The sequence below is a fragment of the Vicugna pacos genome, chromosome 2 (assembly GCF_048564905.1).
Source record: "Vicugna pacos chromosome 2, VicPac4, whole genome shotgun sequence".
NCBI lineage: Eukaryota > Metazoa > Chordata > Mammalia > Artiodactyla > Camelidae > Vicugna > Vicugna pacos.
The window spans coordinates 113,208,556-113,230,917 of record NC_132988.1 but is presented as its reverse complement, the minus strand read 5'-3'; the positions used below and the strand labels follow the sequence as shown (position 1 = coordinate 113,230,917).

The 22,362-nt window shown below is 38.5% G+C and overlaps 1 protein-coding gene across 3 annotated transcripts in view; it reads right to left on the bottom strand.

The window, feature by feature from the left end:
- The window catches only part of RAB28 (RAB28, member RAS oncogene family), a 163,765-nt gene that overhangs the window by 76,008 nt on the left and 65,395 nt on the right, over positions 1 to 22,362 (bottom strand). Inside the window, exons 5-8 of one of the 3 annotated variants that reach the window (XM_006208085.3) lie at positions 21,304 to 21,407; positions 16,682 to 16,759; positions 7,911 to 8,005; positions 5,714 to 6,658 (exon numbers count right to left, since the gene is read on the bottom strand). In XM_006208085.3, the coding sequence (XP_006208147.1) occupies positions 7,916 to 8,005; positions 16,682 to 16,759; positions 21,304 to 21,407 (272 nt within the window). In that variant the 3' untranslated portion in view covers positions 5,714 to 6,658; positions 7,911 to 7,915. Of the gene's footprint in view, positions 1 to 5,713; positions 6,659 to 7,910; positions 8,006 to 16,681; positions 16,760 to 21,303; positions 21,408 to 22,362 lie in introns of those variants that run through there. The other 2 variants (XM_006208084.3, XR_012062747.1) reach the window with 2 other exon arrangements.

The window sequence follows — 22,362 nt, the reverse complement described above, 5'->3', positions numbered from 1 at the left end:
CAGGGGTTCACTTCCAGGCTGGCTGCATCAAAGGGCTGGCAAGTTGATGGCAAGCTTCGTCGTAGGCCATCTGGAAGGCTAACTAACATACATCGGATGAGAAGATGTTTATACAGAACTCAGGATGTCTGCACTGCATCCATTATAAACCACGGCAACAATAAAGAGCACATGTAACCGTCCTGCGCAAGCGAGCCCCGGAAACTGAGCTCAGAGATATTAAGTGGTTTGACTAGTTATGCAGTCAACTGATCTTTGAGCTGGGAGAAGAAACACGTTTTCCAACTCGTCTCTTCAGCGTCCCTCTTTCCCTAGAGGAAATCTCAGTGGAGACATGGAAGTGAGGGACCACAAGGTAGTCACAAGAGCTAAAGATGAACAGATGTCTCAGAAGGAAGGATAGGGAAGCTGCTGGAGGATTCAGAATGTCGGGCTGATGGGAAAGGCCCTGAGGAGCCATGAGGGATTTGGAGTGAGACTGACCTAATTCAAACCCGTAGGTCAAGTCCCCCCCTACAGCTGCAGCATGAAGGTGATGTGGAGGTCTCTGAAGAAAGCGGGCTGTTAGAGCAATGCAGGCAGCAGCCAAGGAAGAGGGGAAGGGGCCTGAGAGACACAGTGGCTCAGAGTCCAAGCCACGTGCAACCTGCGGATTCAGGTTAATTAAGGATTAAGGAGGCCAGGTCACCAGGCTTAGGGGAGAGTGGCTGACTGAGCTGGTACATGCACAGTGCCTCCCTCAGCCCCAACTCCAGCCCTGAGTCTACTTCAGTCTACAGCGCATGAGGCCTAAGAGTACTCAGTGTGACTTCGAAGAAGGACTTTAAAACAAGTCATCTGCCCTTCCTCGTTTCCAGCTCTGCAGCATGGAAAACTGATGAAATGAAGGGCCAGATAGAATGGAATGTACATGGTTCTGAGCTCAGCCCAAAGGCCCTGCTCCACTGAAAGGCTTGCTTCCCAAGGATGAAGGTGCTGGGAGGGTCGCCTCACTCAAGGCTGTCAGGCCAAGCTTCACTTCCCCTGTTAAATCTGTTCTGACTGCCCCTCACCCCTGTCCGGGGGGAACCGAGCTGCTCCCAGCACCCTGTACGCCATTACCAGGATGGACGCTCTCCTAGGACACCAGGATGCCCTACGAACTGCAGGACAGAGGCTGTGTCCCTAGGCATCTTAGGCCCCTGGGGCCCAGCCCGAATATTATGACTTAGCTCTCCAAAAAAGTTTGACAAATAATTTTCTCTCTTAATATCATCAGCTTTGCATCCAGACACTAAGGTTTACATTCACAAGAACTGCGATCTAGTAGCCAAAGGGTGGAATTCACCCCCTCAGTAGGACTGCCATTCACATCAAAGGTCTTGTAGATTTAATCACACATTTTACAGGATAGTGAAATGATCAGTTCTAACGGAATGGTGTGACAATTTTCTAGAAGAGAGAAATAAATGATTTGAGAAAGGAAAATTTTTTCTTAACTGGCTTAATGATTCTGTATGGGTTAGCAGTGGCCCTGTCCATACACTGGTTTTATTTGGCCAATGTAACTTTAAAAATGGGGTTAGAATGGCTGTAGCCGGGCACATGCTCTCCCTATTGTTTTATATGCTTAACTGCTTTGTGTTCATTTATTTACTTACCTAGCCCCTAACGCCATGAGTTTGCAACCCTGCAACCTGACACTTCATAAAACATAGAGCAGATGCTTGCAAGGTTCTGTCTTGGGCTGCATCAGAATTTTCTTCCGATAGCTTCTATCTACCCACCCTGCTTCTGGCGTCCTGTAGGTTACATACTGGAAGTTTAAGCTTTTTCCGAAGCATGGTCTCACCTCTCTGGAGACTACCACCAGTCTCTCTCGGAAGCTTTCCCTTTTCCAAATTAAGCATACCGTCTTCCTTCAACAGTTTCTTATGACATTGTATCTTTTCACCATGATCAGAATGTGCCCTCTTAAAGAGGGGCACCCATAGAAGGAAAAATAATGTCAGCATAGCCTAATCCCTTGCAATTCAAAGTGTAATCCAAAAGTCAGCAGCATTAGTACTCCTTGGCAGCTTGTTATAAATTCAGAGCCTCAAACCCCACCCTAGACCTACTAAATCAAGATTCTCCAGGTGATACGTATGCACAAACTAACCCAGAGAACAGAGACTCTTTTTGCATTAACATAGTCTAAGATTGTATTAAGTAATCCTATAAGAGGCAATTACCTTATACTGTTGACCCTGATTCCTGTTATCTGAAATCCCTGATTCTTCACTCACTGTTAAGCTACATCTTCCTATATTACAGTTTTATTGAAGCATTTAACTGATTCCATTCCGATGAGTTATATGTGTACCTAGACTAAGACCTTAAGGACAAAACGCAGACATGTTCATCTCGACCTTTGGTGCCAAGCAAAGCCCCTGGTACATAACAGCCGCTTATGTAAGAACTAACAAGGAAATAAACTAACCCGAGCCAAAGTGACAGAGGAAACCGAGTCATGCTGTTACACAGTTCAAGCCTGCCTTAATCTGGGGCTCGGTGTCAGGGACGGGGCTTCTCCCCATGTCTCACCTCTGCTCCCTTGGCATGAGCTCTGGATTTGGGCAGGTTCTCCCTTCGTGTCCTCAAACCGGCTGCCAGTGCTGCTCACAGCTACAGCCTGTCTCATTCAAGTCCAGTGGGCAAAGAGTCATTTGGGAACTTCAGGGGATGAAAGCTTTCTTTTCTTTTTTCTCGTTTTTCAGAAACCTCAGCAAATGTCCCTTCCAGTTTCATTAGCTCTGATGGAGTTAGCTGAGCCAATCACTGAGACCAAGAGGAATTAATATCCTAATAGGTTTAAGCCAGTGAGAATCCATCCCTAGAGCTGTGAGTGGTTGAAAATGAAGGTGGGATCCACCGGGAAATCAGGACACTGTTGTTGGGAGAAGCGGTGACCTGATGCTGGGGAGGCCGCTGGCAGACGTCCATCACAACGCTCAGAAGGTCTGCATTTCCATTTTCTTTGAATCTTGCAACTGTTTTCCAGGATGTCCAACATTGCAGCAGTCACTGCACGGGTTATGGCCAGAAAACTTTTCTATTTTTAAATGACACACACACTATTATGCCCCATCACATTGTTTCAGTGATCGACTTTAAAGGGTCCTGGCTTACCTCCTCCTGGAATAATAAAGCAGTCACAGGAGTTCTTTGGGCCACTCCAAAAACCACTCCAGAGTGGTTTGCCACACATAATAGAGGGTGCACTTGAAAAGCAGCATCCAATGACCAGTTCTGGCTGAAAACTTTTGTGTTTTCAAAAGTTCAATAAGCAGCAGAAGTGACCACAATGTGTTTGAAACTTTATAGCTTGAGTCTTCAGGAGACAAAGTGCCTAAAACTAGATGGAAAGACTTATAATTTTTTAAATTAAAAACTGTAGACAGGAGAGGTAACAGTCAAAGTAAAAAAAGCATGAATCCTATTTTTTGTTTCAAAAATAAAACCCGAGGTATGGGGAAAATTGTAATATGGAATTCAGAAATCTGCTTTGGCCATATGCTTACTGCGTGTTCACTGCGCCTGCCTTCCCCGAGCCAGAAGGCCCTCAATGACCCTTCAAGCTTAGGACGGGACAGACATGAAACCAATGAGACCAACAGCAGGGGAGGCATTTTTCTGTCCTCCCTTCTGTGATCAGAGGGCAAACTTACCACCATGAGCCTCTCTAGACACATACCGCTTGCCAGTCTAGATGGTCGGCGTGAGAAAGTGGGTGGACCAGCACTGGCCGTCACCACTTCTCAGAAGAACACCTAGGCCTGATCAACATCTAGGAAGGTCAGCTGTGTGAGCTCTACAAAGGGAAGGCAACCTAATTCAGTACTCGGCCGAGTGCACCCTCTCTCAGAAATGGTTTGTGTGGATCCTGGCTCTACCCTCAAGCAGGGATTTAGTGTACATCACTCACTCCCCGCTGCAATGTCCTCGTACATAACAGGGACAATGACACCCTTCTCATAGTGTGGTGTGGAAATAAAACAGCTCCTGTGACAAGTGCCTGGAAATGTCCTGGGAGAGAAAACCGACAAAGCCATTCCCTCACCTGCCCTCTGTTCAGTGCCCTTTAGTGCTCTGACTTTTATAAACACACAACTGAAGTACCCTGGTCTGATCGCAGATCTTCTGTAGTTTCTCTCTGCCTCCTCCAGATGCCTGTACAATCATACGTACGTGTTAAGTCACACCTTTTAATATTGCAATAATTGGGACTGAAAAAAAAAACACTTTTAAAAATCTTCAAATTTTCACATAGATGTATAAATGACAAGAAATGATCAAAAAGGCATGGTCTTACCCCTTACTGAATGTAAAGCAGGGCAAGTTTAGTTAACAGTAGACCTCAACCAACCACAGCTTTAAAGTAGCAGCAGCAACAACAAACATCTCTCCTATTAGACTGTACGGTCCTTGAGGGTTGAAATCTTTTATTCAACTTTATACTCTCCTAAACGGCCCTAGCCAACCGACCAGCATGTATCAGAAAGGTCTTGAAAGGAAGGATAAGCTGAACTATCCTGAAGGGCATGCCACCTTGAAAGGCTTAAAAAGGCTGCACAGTTGCTAGAAAGTGAAAAGCACAGAAATCAAAGTGGGGAAAGCTGGACTCACTGCCTAATGAGTGCCGCAGGCCCAAGTTTCAAAATTTCTTAGATTTCAAATCACTCTTGAAAAAGTGTTAACCCTGGCCAAGAGACAGAAGATCTCCTATAGGGTCTATCACTGTTATTTCATGACCTCAAGTTCCTTTTCTTTTTTAATTAAAAAACTACGATCTTACCTGAACAGCGCCCACCCTGGACAGCAAGGAGTGCCAGAAGCAGTCCAGCTCACCCGGCCTCAGAACTGCCAGGGTCGTCCCCACTTCTGGCAAGCTCCTTTCCTCTCCGACCTTCAGTTTCCCTTGCCACGCAAGATGTGAAACAACAAGGTTTCTAAAATCCCTTATAGCTGTAAAATTAGATGTCCAAAATTCCTGCACACACTTACGGCAAGTCTCCTCCAGGGAAGGCACCCTGACAGGCACTCCTGAAGGGACGCAGGAGAGGACAGGGTCTGCCCTTCAACAGGCTCATCGTCTATGAACAGTAAAACACAAGGACACGGACAAGTGGGACCCAAGGCAGAAAGGGGTAATGGCCACCTGAGAGGTACTCACGTGGAACCTGCAGCTGTGGAGACGAGGACTGGCTTTGGAGGGGCAGCATTCACCCTGTTTCACATGGCAAACACGGGGCACCCAGTACTCGGGTGCCCACACAAAACACAACACAACTCTACCAGGACAGAGCCCTGCCCTCGTGGTGCCTAGACGCCGGCTGGCAGAAGGCAGACATTGGGAGAAGGGGGAGGAATTCCAGGCAGAGGGGCCTGTGCAGCAAAGACAGGACGGCAGAGCTTCATAAGCACACAGGAGCGAGCCCACGGCTCTGCTGGCGCACAGACAGGAGGCGGGTGGAAAAGCAGCGTGAGGAAAGGTACGGGGCAGAATGCCACTGACATGGAGCCCTGAAATGCCGGGCTACAGAGTCCGGGTTTTAACTGGTCTAACAGAATCACCTAACAACTCTAAGTTACTCATGTTTATTAAGCTTCACACAATCACTGGTCTGAATCCAAAGAATCTTTGTTTTTCTATACCTAAAGAATATGGCAGAAAGAAAATTCCCCCCCAAAAGTAATTTAAATAAATTTATTTGCAGGAGAAAAACATCTGAACATCAGGTACAGTCTGATCCACAGTGATCCAACAATAGTCATAGCTCATCCTGGGAGTTCTCTTACGCAGCCTGCAGGAGGAAGTCCACTGGAGCAGCAGCTGGACGTTTATCAGAATTCACAAAGCCGTCTAACTTGAGTATCACACAATACATACTGACCATGATACAGTAACAAAAATACAATATCAAATACTCACTATTTCGTGAGCTACAGCTACAATATAAACAATTTCGGCCCTTTCTTAAAAAAATGAAAAAAAGTATTTCTATTATAGCTTTATTTCAAGCATTTTCAGTTAGATACAGCTTTACATATTTTTACTTACAATAGATAGCAAAAGAATGCCTTCTTAAGTATCTGTAGATAAAATATATTACTTGTTTAAATGTTTGCACTCCGAAGCATACTTTGCCAGGTATCAGTTCAGATAAGAGAATGAAACTGTGCTCTGGCAAAATCCTGGCTGATGGTCAAGACCTGGAGAGTTTTCATATTTGTTTAAAAAAATTTACATCGGGGAAAAAAGAAGTGAGGACATAAAGAGAACCAACATTATTCTTTTACAATGAAGCAGTCTACTTCCAGAGAATGGGCTTTCCATTCAAAGTGTGTGGTCCCGAAGCTGAATTCTTTCCAGTCCAAGGAGCTGCCTGCGGCTGTGAGGCAGCTCGTAATGATGAAGCGAGTTAAGAGGAAAGTGTTAACTGAACTACAGAGATGGTCACTGATAAAGCAAGTTCCTAGAGGTCCTCAGGCCCACACAGAGGCGAAGGGCAGCCAGAACTATCAATACAAAAGAAAAATGCGCTCACTGAACTGCACACATAGCGCTTCTAGGAGGGTTAACAGTTCTTGACATAGGTTCCTGGTTGTAGTTTACAATATCTGCCTTCACCACCCTCTGTCATAAAAGAAAACAGAGTTATTATCAGGACATCAGAACATTTCGAAAGAGCTCCTTAGAGTATATTTTTATTTTCTGAACTCTGGTGAACTCCTGATGATAGACATCATAAATGAAGCAGGAGCTGATATTAAAAGAATCATCCAGAACCAACTAAAGTCGAGCTGGGGTTTTTTTTTCGGTTGGGGGAGGTTTGGTTTGTTAAAGGCTGTAACAGCAATTCTTTTAAATGGAGTCTTCTCTGGTTATGTGACATTAACTTGAGGTTCTCACAAGTCTAATAAAAAATCGGCAAATCAATATGAAAAATTAAACCCTGGTTATAATTTAAAGCAAAGGAATTAAAATTAATCATTTACATATTTTAACTCTTAAGACTTCATCATTTCATAGTAAAAAATGTCATTATTAATATTTTCATAAGCCATTATTCCCAAACACAACTTTTAAAATGTTAATCAATTTGTGAGTTAGTGAGAAGAGTTATAAATATTAAAGAGATGTGACATATAAAGAAGAAATGTTCTGAGCAACCCAATTTTTAAAACTTTTTTAATTTTTAATACTTTTCTCACAAATCCCTAACTTACTTCCAAAACAGCTATTAGGTTATGAATAATGACTCTAACAAAATATAGAATAATGAGAAATTTACAAAATTACCTTATATTTTTAAAATAATTTAAACTAAAAGACACTTTCAGCTCTTCCTTCCTTCCCTCTAACACACACTTCAAGGAATGTCTTAAATAATGAATTTAGCAATATATCCTAACAATCATCTCTAAGTAATAAATTTAAATTAAAACAAATCCTTTACCATTTTCAACTTTTTTTCACTAAGTCTGCACATACAAGCAGACAAAGAAGGATAATTCAAGGCAAATTTTTAAAATATTCTTTCAATTATCAGGCTATTTCAGGAAAAATGGTGAAGAATGAATAATGAAATAACTGCCTCAATTCTCCACTTCACTGCACATGTAATAAACACAACCATAAAGACAAATACGTTTGACAGTAACTGAAATGTTATTTTAATTTGTTCCCAATTCCTTGTTTAAATCGTAAGCCTCCTGACAAAAGATCGATTTTTCAAAGTTCTGAAACAGGACTTCTGCAATATTAATTCCCAATAATACACAACAATCATTTGAATGTCTCTATTCATAAGGAATAAGGAACAAGATAGCATTCACTAGTCCTCCCCACCCGCCTCCCCCCGAATTGCAAGTTTATTCATTAATACCTGCACTACTGTACTGAACAGATTCTACTCTGAGCAGAGCTGGTAAGTTGATTATCTTCTTCCGGGTACTTCACTATTTCTGCCCTGACAATACGCTGTCAATTCCGTACAACATAAACAACATGAAGAAGAGAAAAAAAGGAAAGAAAGAAAAAATGGAAAGTATATTCAATATCTGAAAATAGAAGGGAACACCAAAAAAGAAAAAGAAATATACACATAAATTTAAGGTGTCACAAAAGAAACAGCAGAATATATGCATATAAAAGGAAAGAAATGAACAAAGATCCAACTGTTTACAATTCTGACTATTGAAACAGACATGTCTACTGAACCTCCCAGACAAGCTATGAGTTCCATTTCTAGTATCACGATTACAAACAATGCCCAGTGTTTCAGAGGACAACAAAGAATTACGGGGCTTCTCCATGCTGAAGTGCAGTGAAAGTATTAATTCAACTTCCTTCAACAAACATCACTGAGGACCCACAATGTGCCAGTTACTCTACACGGGGAATGCATGGGTGAACTACACAGAATTTGTTCATCAGTTCTGTGGAGCTCGCGGGAAGAGAGCATGTACACAGCTAACTGTCACACAAGGTAAGTGCTTCACCAGGGGGCTTGTAACATGTTGTGGGAACAAAGAGGAAAGAGTGGTTAATTTTCTTTGAAGATGGGGAGAGGACGCAGAAGTCAGAGGACGCTATATGCCGTTTACAATTTTTACATTTACTAGTATTTACTACTTGTCAAAGATTTTCCTTTGATTCTCACTCCTCCACCCCTCACAACCCTAACTTCCATGCTTCCAAATTCCATATAGAAATAAACAAGTTCAAAATACACTTTTCTGTCATTAAAAAAAATCCTGACACACAATATTTAAGCACAACAGCTGTTGTTTTCAAATATCTAAGAGATTTGTTAAATATAGGAATAAAAGTTAGGGTTTTTTATTGCTATAACCCTTAAGATGAAAAGACCACATATGACAAAGTGTAAAACTTGAAACTATTCTCACTTTTTAAAGTAATTTCAAGTATTTTATTTCAGAAATACCTTCCTTCATAATAGCATCTACTAATTAGAAGAGAGAGAAAAACGTTAATCAGGCTGCTGCTTGGGATAATGTTTATAAAGCTTGGATAAACAACTGAGGGTGGAGGACAGGACGCTGCAGCGCGTGAGCCTTGGACGGGCTCTGCTCCAGCTCTCTGGCAGGCAGCATTAACTTCTGGACAAGGCTCATGATTTACTGGGCACTCAGCCTGATGCTATCAACAGAAGCATTACCAACTGCCACGTGAGGTATGAGGGGGTACGTCAGTGAAACTCTGAACACCATCATCTGGCCTCCCCCGAACCTAATTGTTTCATGCCAAACTATGGATTACAATAAAGAGAAAGGATTTTCATAATCAGTAAGCAACTCATTAATCCTCCAAAATGATGGTTTAAACCCTGTCCTATAAACACAACCAGGTTACTGACCTGTGGTCAAGACATTCTGGTCGAAGTATTGACTAACATAAATGACTTGGATTTTCATCAAATTAATGAAGAACTAACAAGGCAACATCTTTCTTGGGGGCCTTGGCTGTTTGACATAAAGCTTTGTACAAAGTTTCTGAACTGGATGCCAGAACCAAAGCTCTGCAGATTCAAATCTTTGCTTTCGGATGAGTTAAAAAGCATAATTTCCATGATACAAGCTTCATGGTAGGTGATTTCACAGCAGTTGGCTTACTTACAAGTCATTCATTCATTGATGTTTTCAGAGAAAATGTTACCTACAAAACACCAACTTTGGAGCCACAAAGTCAATTATATTCTCTGCTATTAGTCAATCAAGTGAAAATAATGAAGTGGCCTTAAGAGAAGGGAGCTGTGATTCAACACCAGATTAACTCTTACTCTTAAAGAGAATCTACAAGTGGATACCAGAAATGGAAGTGGTAGCTATCCACAAGGGTAAGCAAGAAGTCAGCCTCAGAGTTGAGATCATAAAGTACTAAGTAGTAGAGATGCTTGGGAAGACACTAAAGATCAATCTGGTCAATTCTGCAACTGCATCTTAATCCAACAGTAGCATGTTTACCATTGCAAAAGTCATAGTTTTGTCACGCTTAGGGTATGTAGTAAACATAGTTTGATGGACTTTGATGGCTAAAACACCTGTCACTATCATTCGTTCAAAGCAAACCACTATTCTACATATTGAAGACATTCAGATAAATAACGTATAATCCCTGTTTTTGAGATGCATAAGAGCCTAGCATGGAAAACAGATGTGTAAACTATTAAAGAATATTATGATATAAATTTAAGGTGCAACAAAATTATAGATTACCATTTAAAGCACTGCTATAGCATTTTTAAAAGCATGGTACTTTGCACATAGTAGGAGCTTAAAGAAAGCCACTCTCCTCTTTCTTCTGTATAATGCACCATTATACACTCCCAGTAACATTCACAACTTTGGGCAAGTTACTTCACCCCCTTGGTCTTCAAAATATCCTTATCTATAAGACACAAGGTTTTTCTGCAAGGTCTCTAAGATTCCATCTGGTTTTGAAACTATATGAAAAAATAGATTTAAAAAGTGAATAGAAAAAGGAAAAAATGGACTATGATTTGACATGGGTCTTAGTAACATTTTTTTGGAACTGTCTCCTCCTCAGGCAAGGGAAGTGAAAGCAAAATAAACAAATGGGGCCTAATCAAACTTACAATTTTGTAGATACTGACAGGCATATGCAGAATAGATAAACAAGATTATACCGTATAGCACAGGGAAATATATACAAGATCTTGTGGTAGCTCACAGCGAAAAAAAAAGTGACGATGAATATATGTATGTTCATGTATAACGGAAAAACTGTGCTCTACCCTGGAATTTGACACAACGTTGTAAAATGACTATAACTTAATAAAAAAAATATTAAAAAAAAAAAGCTTATGCAGAGTGAAGGCAATCATCAAAAAAATGAAAAGGCTGCCTACGGAATGGGAGAAGCTATTTGCAAATGATAAGTCTGATAAAGGGTTAATATCAAAAATAAATAAAGAACTCATACAACTCAATATCAAAAAATCAAACAGATTTAAAAATGGGCAAAAGAGACCTGAGTAGACATTTTTCCACAAAAGACATACTGATACCCAACAGATGCATGAAAAGATGCTCAACACTGCTAATCATCAAGAATATGCAAATCAAACCACAATGAGATATAACCTCACACCTGTCAGAATGACTATTGTCAAAAAGACAAGAAATGACAAGTGTGGGCAAGGATGTGGAGAAAAGGGAACACTTGTGCACTGCTGGTGGGAATGTAAACTCATGCAGCCACTATGGAGAATAGTATGGAGGTTATCCAAAAAACTAAAAATAGAACTACCACATGATCCAGCAATTCCACTCCTGGGTATATAGCTAAAGAAAACAAAAACACTAATTTGAAATGATACATGCACCCCAATGTTCAAAGCAGTATTATTTACAATAACCAAGCTATGGAAGTCACCTAAGTGTCCATCAACAGATGAATGGATAAAGAAGATGTAATATATACATATATACACAGTGGAATATTACTCAGTCATAAAAAGAATGAAATTTTGCCATTTGTAACAACATGGATGAACCTGGAGGTTATTATGTTTAGTGAAGTAAGTCAGACAGAGAAAAACAAATACTGTATGTTTTCACTCACATGTAGAATCTAAAAAATAAACTAATATAACAAAACAGAAACAGATTCACAGATATGGAGAACAAACTAGTGGTTACCAGTGGGGAGAGGGAAGAGGGAAGGGACAAGACAGAGGAAGGGGATTAAGAGGTACAAACTACTAGGTATAAAATAAGTAAAATATAAGGATGTAACGTACAACACAGGGGATATGGCCAATTTTTAAAATAAGTTTATATGGATAATCTGTAAACATATCGAATCACTATGTTGTATACCTGAAACCAATGTGATATTGTAAGTCGACTATACTTCAGTTAAAAAAAGAGAAACTAATGCATACCTATTTCAAACCAAACAAAGTCATAGCTTATTAACTGGCCAGTGAAAATGTCAAAGCTTAAAAATGTATTAAGAACTCAACGCCAGGTATATAGGACAAACCCTCCTTGCAACTCAGACTGAAAGAGATAAGACACAGAACTATGCATTTTCTTTTTAGATTATTTAATGTATTATTAAAGAGCTGAATGCTGGACTTCCTCAGAGAATAGCACTTCTAAATTTATTTCTTCTAAAGGTTTGACTCCTTTGTAAACAAAACATCTGGGATGGAGTAATAGCTCAGTTGGCAGAGAGCATGCTGCATGAGGTGCGTGGTTTGATCCCCAGTAAAAGAAAGAAAGAAAGAAAGGAAGAAAGGAAGAAAGAAAAATGAGAAAATCTCAACAGTCTGGGAAACTTGGACATTTGTTAACAACTAGTCCCAACTTTCACACTATCAGAGGAGCGTAGGTGGGGACAGAAAAGAGGTGAATAGATAAATGACGCAAATAAAATCACTAACTAACTGAGAATTGTAAAAAAAAAAAAAAGGCATCAGAGCATACTTAACTGTTTAAATATCTGCCTGCCCTCATGTATTCTGGGAGCTCCTTGAGGACAAGGAATTTAACTTAGTCATCTCTGTATCGCCAGATTTTAGTGTCCTGGCACAAAGTAAACCCGCAAAAAATGTCTGCTGTATTAATAAACTGCATTCCCTTTCTTTTCTCCCTCTTCCCTTTCTTGCAAAACTTGTAGTGTGTTGATAGCTCATTTTATATGACTCTCAAACAGGAAAAATCTAGGTTAGAACTAAAATAGCAAAGTCTCTTTAATCAGTGAATGGAACCAACACTAAAACCTTATTATAAATATTTATGTTACAAATGAAGTTACTATAGTGTCAATTTCTATGTGACTGGTGAGTCTACAATCTAGCTCCTTCTGTATAAAGTAATACAAAACACTTTCAAATGTGACACCAAATTCCCTCCGGAACCCCTCAAATGACATAAAAATCACAGAAAACAAGTGTACACACTCTCTCTCCCTCCCTTTCCTCCCTACTCCCCCACCACATTCTGTATATATAAAATCTGAACTTCTTTGCTTTTAAATGAACTTTCAGAAGATATCAAATAGCCAACAGGTACATGAAGAGGTGCTCAACATCACTAATCATCAAATTAAAATTACAATGAGACATCACTTCACACCTGTTAGAACGGCTGTCATCAAGAATATAAGAGATAAGTGCTGGAAATGATGTGGAGCAAAGGAAACCCTTGTGCACTGCTGGTGGAAATGTAAATTTGTGCAGCCACTGTGAAAAATAGTATGGAGTTTCCTCAAAAAGTTAAAAATAGAATTACCACACCATCTAGCAATTACATTTCTGGGTATTTATCCAAAGAAAATGAAACAATAAATCAAAAAGACATATGCACCCCCCTGTTCACTGTAGCATTATTTACAATATGCAAGATATGGAAACAACCTAAGTGTCCATTGACAGGTGAATGAATAAAGAAAATGTGCTAAGTATATATACAGTGTAATATTATTCAGGCATGAGAAAGGAGAACATCTTGCTATTTGTGAAAACATGGATGGACTTGGAGCACATTGTGTTAAATGAGATAAGTCAGACAGAGAAAGTATGATATTACTTAGATGTGGAATTTTAAAAAGCCTAATCTGTAAAAACATAGAATAAAATGGTGGTTCCCAGAGGATGGGGAGATAAGACAAATGTTGTTTAAGAGTACAAACTTACAATGATTAGTAAATAAGCCCTAGAAATACAATGCACAGTACAATGATTCTAGATAGCAATATTGTCTTATAATCATCAAACTTGCTAAGAGATTAGAGCTTACTTATTCTAACTACTAAAAAGGATAATTATGTAATGTAATAGAGGTGCTAATAATTGCCACAATGACAATCATATTACAATATATAGCCATATCAAATTAACGTGTTATATACCTCTTAGATTTATACAGTGTTATACATCAAATATCATTTCAATAAAAAATAACACTGCGCTCAACACAGCTTGCAAGTACCTTCTTATAAATGAATCTTTTTTTAAAAAATCAACTTTAAAAAAATGTTTCCACTGAGAAATGTTAAATGTGAGATAAATAATCCAACTGTCAAAGACACCAAATTCACTAGTTTTGGGAATGGAGACTGAAGTTCCCACACACAAAGGATTCTGATGAACATAATACAGGAAGTCTCTAGTAGCTTGAATTTATCCTTTAATGAATGAATTCAAAGTAAACACCAAGAAACTGAAGACTGAATTAAACCTCACAGCATAATAAACAAGACGGGGTGCACTAACAAACAAGGAGGGGTGCACAGGGAGGGTAGAGAGCTATGCAGTTAACACATCTGATACTGCTTTAGTTAAAACATGCTTAGGTGTCAAGTCCATCTCTAAAGTCTAAACAGTAAGTTTCTGGCTCTTATGACCTAGAGCGAGCTAAAAATATTAGTAAAACTTCTCTAAAATTCTGCCTTTCAAAAGTATTTGCATCAGTCCACCTCTCTGGAGTTACCCTGAACCCGAGCATGCCATGGAGCTCCGATGGCAGCCTGTGCCGCACCAGCACACCTCCCCTCTAGGGAGGGATCACCAATCATTGCGTCTCCCCCTTTTTCAACTCCACTAGGAGAGAAATCTCAACGTGATCTTGGACTTCTCCCTTCTATCCAGTCATTCCACAAGTCTTACTGATTCTTCTTTGAAATGTCTCTCTTAACATCCATTCTTTTCCTTCGACTCGGATTTTGGTCCTTATCACATGAGGGCAGTAACCCAGTCTCTTTGCTTCAATCTCTTTCTCATCCATTCACACACAAAAAAATCCCATTATATTAATCCTACCTAAAATCTGCTTTCATTTATTTCCCTGCTTAAAAAATTATTTCCCACCGTCAATATGTAAGATAAAATTTATCAACTTGGCATTCGTAAACCTCCATAATCTTTTCTGAAATTCCCTTCACACTGTAACATTTATTTAACCAAACTGCTCTTCTGTTTCCAAAATACAAACTAAGCTTTTCAGCTTGTTCATACCAACTTCTTTTTCAATTCCCCACTCCAAACCCTCAGTAAATCTTCCCCCAATATGGAAGACTGAAAATACTAGGCACACTGCCGTCCGATAGGCCTGAGTTCAGATCCTGGCTCCACCACTGCCTAACCACAGATTCGCAGATCAAGTTACTTAACCTCTCCACAGTTTCAGTTTCCTAACCTTAAAGTGATGAACTGCCACCTGCCCCACAGAGTTATTATGAGGATTAAATGAGATAACACAGTGCCTGGCACATAATATATTACTTTTCCTCACTAAAGGCAGGGACTGCATCTTAAACTCTTTTAAATTTCCTCTGGATCCACCACTAAACCACATTTGTAATACATGATCAATAAATCATTTGTAACTGTTTGATAATCATTCATGGACTATCTGATTAACCAGGGACAAACATAATTTAGAAAATGAAGCTAAAAATCAGAGGAATCACTCGACCTCTGCGGCCTGCCAAGTTCTGTGCAATCAAGCAAATCACGGTGATTTCTCTTTCTTGTATCCATTCTCCTAGACCAAAACCAAGTAACTATTTTTGTGTCTGGGAGCAATTTATATGGCATAAATATCTGAACATTGTGCCTAGCCATAGTAAGTGCTGAAATAAACATTTTTTGTATAATGAGAAATAACAAGTTGCAGATTTCCAGAGTTCCAAATATTTTAATGAAGTCCTAGAAATAGCCACAGCAGCATAACAATTTTCAATTGCTATTTTCTCAAATTGTTATAAACCCCCCCCAACACACAAACAGAGTGACCATGAAAATAAGACACAGAACTAACTCTAAAAGAAGTAAAGAAAAATTTAAGGATGGGGAAATATCATTATACCTTTTTAGCTGCAAGGAGCAGGAATGCAGTGGAAGGGATTGAGGAAAAATGTAATTTATTTGTTGCTTCTACGCAAATCACTTCTGAAGCTTAACCTTATAGGCTCTTGTTCTGAGTTTCATTCAATCAAATGTGAATTGGCTAGTGTAGTGGTATTTTTAAATGCTTGATCATTGGTATTCATGTTTATTTCTTAGTCTAAGAGAACTGTCTAGGAATACTAAGAGAATTCGGAAATCCTCAATAATTAATACCATTATTAAATTAACAATAAAATAATAAATATCATTAATTACTATCAAAATCAGTATCATTACAGTGGAGGATGTTTTAGAGAGGAACAGAGAACAAGACTTAAGAAAAAATAATGTTTTACCAAAGCAAACATGGAAGATGCCAAATGGAGTAAATTCTTACTAATTAAGGTAAACTTTGATAAATAGTTGGGATTTGATATGAAATACAAAAAGAATATTGTACAGTAATCTAGGAAGAAGAACTTAATGAAGTACAAAACAATATGGTCAGTATCTTAACTAATTATATAACCACTGATGAAATTTTTATTATAGTAATCTAATTTCTTCCAACACAAAGGACAAAATGAAGTTTCAAGGGTATCATAATTTGGCAAAAGTTAACATCCTCCATCTTCTGCACAAACCATAATTCACACACACAATCTATTTCTAGGGCTTTTTGGAATATGTACATAAATGTGAAAGGATTCAGGGTGAAAATTAATGTCATTTAAGAAATAAATTATTTTTTTAAATATAAAGTTCAATATAATCACCTGTGACTGTTCTATTTCTGCTTTGTTTAACTTGATTCCAAGGATTTCAGCAGCAACTTTCTGAAAACACAGGAAGACCTACATAACAAAAACAGGTTTAAATGATTTAAAACAGGCATGCTTAAGTTACTTTCAAGTAAATTGAACTTTCTAAAAAATGATAAACAGCAAGAACTGCAAAACTATGATGTACCAGGTTATTCCAAAAATAGCTTTGTCAAATACTGCAACATTTTAAGTGTAATAATTTTTCTAAATGATTAAACCGTAATTTGGAAATTCATACAATTCACTGAACTGGTTTAAACATACACAAATCACGCTTTTAAATATTTAACATAAGATAATTAATTACAGATACCACATTTTAAAAAAACTATTAGCATAACAAACTCCCGTAAGTCCTGAAGAAAACGAGGGTCAAGCAGTCTGTACCACCTGTATGAAGTCCTCACTGGCAGTTCTACACTGGCCTGTTGATCTGGCATTAGCTTTATCTTAAAAAGTCTTACTTTCTAACCTTTCAATCCTCTTTGTGCTTCTCACCAATTTTAATAAATTCTCCGTATCTCTTGAGCAAAACAACTTAGCAATCTTTACCGTATTTTATCAAACAGAAAAGGAGCAGTATACTCCATTATCATTAAACGAAAACCTACGAAGACTTTTCTATAAACAGCCTTTCGTACATAGGAGGTTTATGCTGGGTCCACTATGACTCCTAGAGCTCCACTCCAGTCACTGACTGCTACACATAACTTGTCTTTGCTTCTAAGTGTCCTATCATATTCTTATCCCTACTTATGATTACTTACTGAATATTTATTGCAACTATACTAATTTAATTTTGATTTCTAATCAAAAAGAGATACATGTCCTCGAAAGACTTACATCATTTCTACCCCAAAGAGCATTACATAGTATAGTTCACTGATGGTCAATGTTCAAGGAGAAACAGGAAAGTTAGTGTGGTGGAATGGAGAGAAAGAGGATTGTAAAAGAAAATTAGCAAAGAGACTAAGAGTGTACAAATCACGTAAGTAAGATCTGGTAGGCTACTGGAAGGACTCTGACTTTTTCTCTGAGTAAAATGGAGGGTGGTTTGATGTGACTTCTGTTTTTAACAAGGTCGACCTGGTTGCTGTATTGAGTTTTCACTTCAGAAATCAAGGTACAAAAAGAGAAAACAGCAAGGATACTAATGTAAGAGATGATGGAGGCTTGGAACAAAGTGGTAGCAGTGGAGATGGTAAGAAATAGTCACTAGACTACGGATATATTTTGAAAGTAGAACCAACAGGACTTGGTAATAGATAGATGTAGTGTGTGAAAGAAAGTCAAGGATGACTCCAAAATTTTCTTGGCTTTAGCAACTGGTAGAAGATCTGCCATTCCTGAAGTGGGGAAGATTGTGAGAGATTTGAGGGGAGAATATCAAGAGTTCAGGACCTGAATTAAACTGGGACTACCAATTAGACATATAAGCAAAGGTGCTGGGGTCCACGACTATGGAGTTCAGGGAAGAGGCCTCGTCAAGGCCATGAGACTAGACGAGTTCACTAAAGGAATGAGATTTTAAAAAGAGATACCCAAGAACCGAGCCCTAGGGCACTCCAATATTTAGAAGACAGAAGGATAAGAAGGAATCCGCAGAGGGGACCAAGAGAGCAGTCTGCAAGGCAGGAGGTAAGCCAGGAGGGGTGGTATCCTGGAAGCTGAGTGAAGAAAATATTTCAAAGTGGAGAGAGTGATCAACTATTTTATATGCTGCAGCTAAGTCAAGTAAGATGAGGACTAAGAACTGACCACTAAATTTAACAAAAAGGAGGTCACTGGTAACCTTAATAGGAGCATTTTGGGTGAAACACTGGGGACCAAATTCTAACTGGAACTGTTGAAGAGAAGTTGGGAGGAGAGAACTGGAGACAACTCTTTCAAAATATTCCACTGGTAAGTGGCAGAAGAAAGAATAGCTAAAGATGTGGAATCAAGGGTTTTCTTGTATTTAAGATAAGAGAAGTCATAATATTTTGTATACTGATAGAGTAACCTGGGAGACAAAAAAAGGTGCAGGAGAGAGTGAGAACTGCTAAGCGATGTTCGCTACTAGGCAATGAGAAATGGGACTGATGCACAACGGAGGAAATGACTAGGAGCACAGACAGTGCACCCCGCAGCAACCGCAGAGAAGACAGAAGATACAGATGTGGGGTGGGAAGGAGAGCTGGGGTAGATGTGGTGGCAGGAGTATGTGAAAGTCGATTTCTGTTTGTCAAATTTCTTATAAAATAAAGAACAAGGGCGTCAGCTGAGAGAATGGACGAGGAAGTTTTGAAGATTTGAGGAGAGAAGGGAAGCTATGAAATAGTCATCTGGGTGAGGGAGAGAGACAGTGGCCCTGGGATATGTACACTTGCTGAGCAGCACTAGGGCCCACTTGAAGTGAGTGACTGTGAACTTTAAGTGAAACCTCCACCATGCCTCTGTTTTCTCTGATCATGTTCAAACCCATGAGTGCAGCCACATAAAGGTGGGGGCTTGGTTTAAGGCAGCCCAATGAGTCAGATAATGTGAACGAGGGGAAAGGGAACTGACAGGATGTGCTTGGCTGGCCATGACATTTAAGTTAGGAAGAGAGGAAAATGAGGACATGAAAAGAAATTAGGGACACTGAAAAAGTGTTAGGATCAGTGTCTTGTAGGTCCTGCATGGGTTGCAGACTGACTGGGTTAGGGCACTCGGAGGTTGTGAGCTGGGAAGACAGAAGGTGGTCAGTGATTAGGATGCGTGATATGCAATATGAGGTAACAGAAAGGCTGTGGTGTTTTGTAAAGACAATGCACGGGAGTGAGTGGCTGAGGTGGGGTGGAGAACAGACAAAGATGCCAAATCACTAAGAATTATGACAAAGGTATTATCAGGGAAAGCACAGTAAGCCAGAAACTCAGCTTCTCAAGCAACAAAGGGAAGTAACCTGGGAATGGAGATGACTAAAAGCCTTAAAGTGATTTCACAAGAACAAACCATCTCAAAGTTACACTTAACAAGAAAACAATAAGAAATTTTAAAGGTGGTTCAACATAAGTACACAAAAAATATTAAATGGTTAAACACAAGCTAAAATACTGAAAGGCAACATAATTCCAAAATGACAGAAGACCCCTAGGAAGACACGTGAGGGTAAAAGCCCAACCCATGGGTGGACTTACCAAGAAGTATTGATGTTATTATTTTTTTAATGACATGTACGGGTATGTGCCCTTGTCTGCACCACCCTGGGGGAAAGCGCTCCAAGAGGTCACATTTTTAAATGTTAGACCCCCCAAAAGATTAAATACCCTTATATTACTTAATATTTATCCCAAGCACAAAAACCATCAAGGACATCATAAAGGAAAAACACCAGAAAGATTACACCACAGAAAAAAAAATACAAACTTCCTTTGGTTGAAAATGCCAAGAAAATTAAGTCAAATAAAAATCTGGGCAGAGGAGAGTATCTGCAAAAATTATGACAAATGGCTGTTATCCCCACCTTAAAAATGGTCACAGAAAACTTTAAAAAGCAATAGAAAATTATAAACACACAATAAGCAGAAAATTAATAAGTAATAAAAAATTTTAAATTTCCACTTCAGTAGCAGTCAAAGAAATTCAAATTTACATAGCAAAAAAATTAGTTTTTCCTACCAAATGGACAAAGATTTAAGAATAAATAAATCCTGAATGTTAGAAAGAGCACAGTGATACGGAGCTCACACAATGCTGGTGGTGATATAAGTTAACTTAGGCTTCCTGGCAGTAATTTATCAATTGGTTTCAATTATCTTTCAAGGAATCTATTTCAAAGAAAAAAATCAAAACATCAAAGCTTATGGACAAAATATTACATTAAAATTTTGCAAAATTTAACAACATCCCGGACTTGGAAATAATCTACATGCCCAAAAATAGGTACCTGGTTGAATAAATTTTTGAACATTTATTTAATGATTTCTTAAATCTAATGGATTATTAAATCTATTTAGTATTATTAAGTGACATGATAAAATTTTCTACAGATAAATACATTAAAAAGTAAAACACAACCTTATTTCTATACTATAACCTCAGTTTTGTTAAATAAATATTTAACATGGTTAATATGGTGAGCCCTAGATTGTCAATCCTTAGGTTTACAAATCCTACCTCCACCCTTATTCTGTGTACCCTGGACCCTACTACATAACCTCCCTAAGACGATTCTATAAAACAGAGAGAATCACAGTAGTACAGTGCCCATCACAAAGTACGCACTCAGTAAATGCAGTCCCTTGACAGCAGGACTAGTATTTGTGAGCATCAGAAAAATAAGACTGGAAGGAATCATATGAGGTCACCTCCGAATGCTGGAGATTATGAGTGGTTTATATTCTTTTTGACTTTCATATTTTTTAATTCCTTAAAATAACCGTGAAGAGAAATACAAACAGAATACCCATGCTATATCTAACCTAACATATTTCATGTCTTCATAGGAATTAACTTGTTCCAAAAGTTAAGTAATGGAAGTATACTTCCTATGAATATTAGTATATAGAAGTAAAACACTTGTAATATTCAGTGTTCATTATTTTACTTACAGAGTCTCCTGTCTTTGCTGAGACGAAGTGGCTACTAAAACCATTTTCCTGGCAAAACCTTAAGTGTTTTTCGGGTTTTACTGTTCGCATGTGCTCCAAATCAACTAGAAAGGGGAACAAAAACAGAGAACAAAATTCAACATTAGAGTCAGTCAATACATTTTTTAACATATTTAAATTTGACCTATTTTCCAATACTGTACCACCACTTAGATATTAGCTGTGTAATCTTGAGCAATTTTTTTTAACCTCTTTATGCCTGTCTCCAAATCTAAAAACTGGGAATAACAAATACACCTATTATATAGAGTTCCTTGAGAATTAATCCATGCTTAGTGCACAATGGCCAGAACATGGTAAGCACTCAAAAATGAAAGCTGTCGTTCTTGTTATCTGTATACTTCAGGCACACTGATGACACTCAAAACAGGTCTACTTAGTATAACGTGTTGACACACAGTGATTAATTGAAAAATGCACTTTCCCAAGCACATTTGGTTTGAAACAGTTTAATTTAATAATTAGAACAGTTCTACAGTCTATGAACTTTAATGTTACACAAATACATTAGTACTTTTCTGCTAAAAAAAAATCACCATTTCATTGTACATTTATTTTATTTACAGCCATGGTTTCACTTCAAAAAGATAAAGCTCATTTGCTTTTCAAAATTAAAAGTATCCATTTTGAAAGTAGTAATTGGCCAGGATATACTTCCTTGAATAGTTGTAGGTGCTTTAAAGCAAAGCACAGTACTCATGTCCAACACTGGTTTTATCCAGCACAGACTAATTTTTTAGTGATCCTTTATTGAACAGTTTCTCTTTTTACAACACTACAGACCCTATAAGGGTGTTGACTCAATGCCGTCAAATTATAAGGCAAATATATTCACAGGATTTAAGGACAACTAGGCTCTTTGAGTCAATATAGGAAAAAAAAACTTAAACTGATTTCCTGAGGAAGGGACCCAACTGACTTGTAAAAACTTGTAAATTTGCAAATCTAGTAAGCCTACATAATAGTGCCAATTGATTATCAACTAAAAAATGCTCTCAT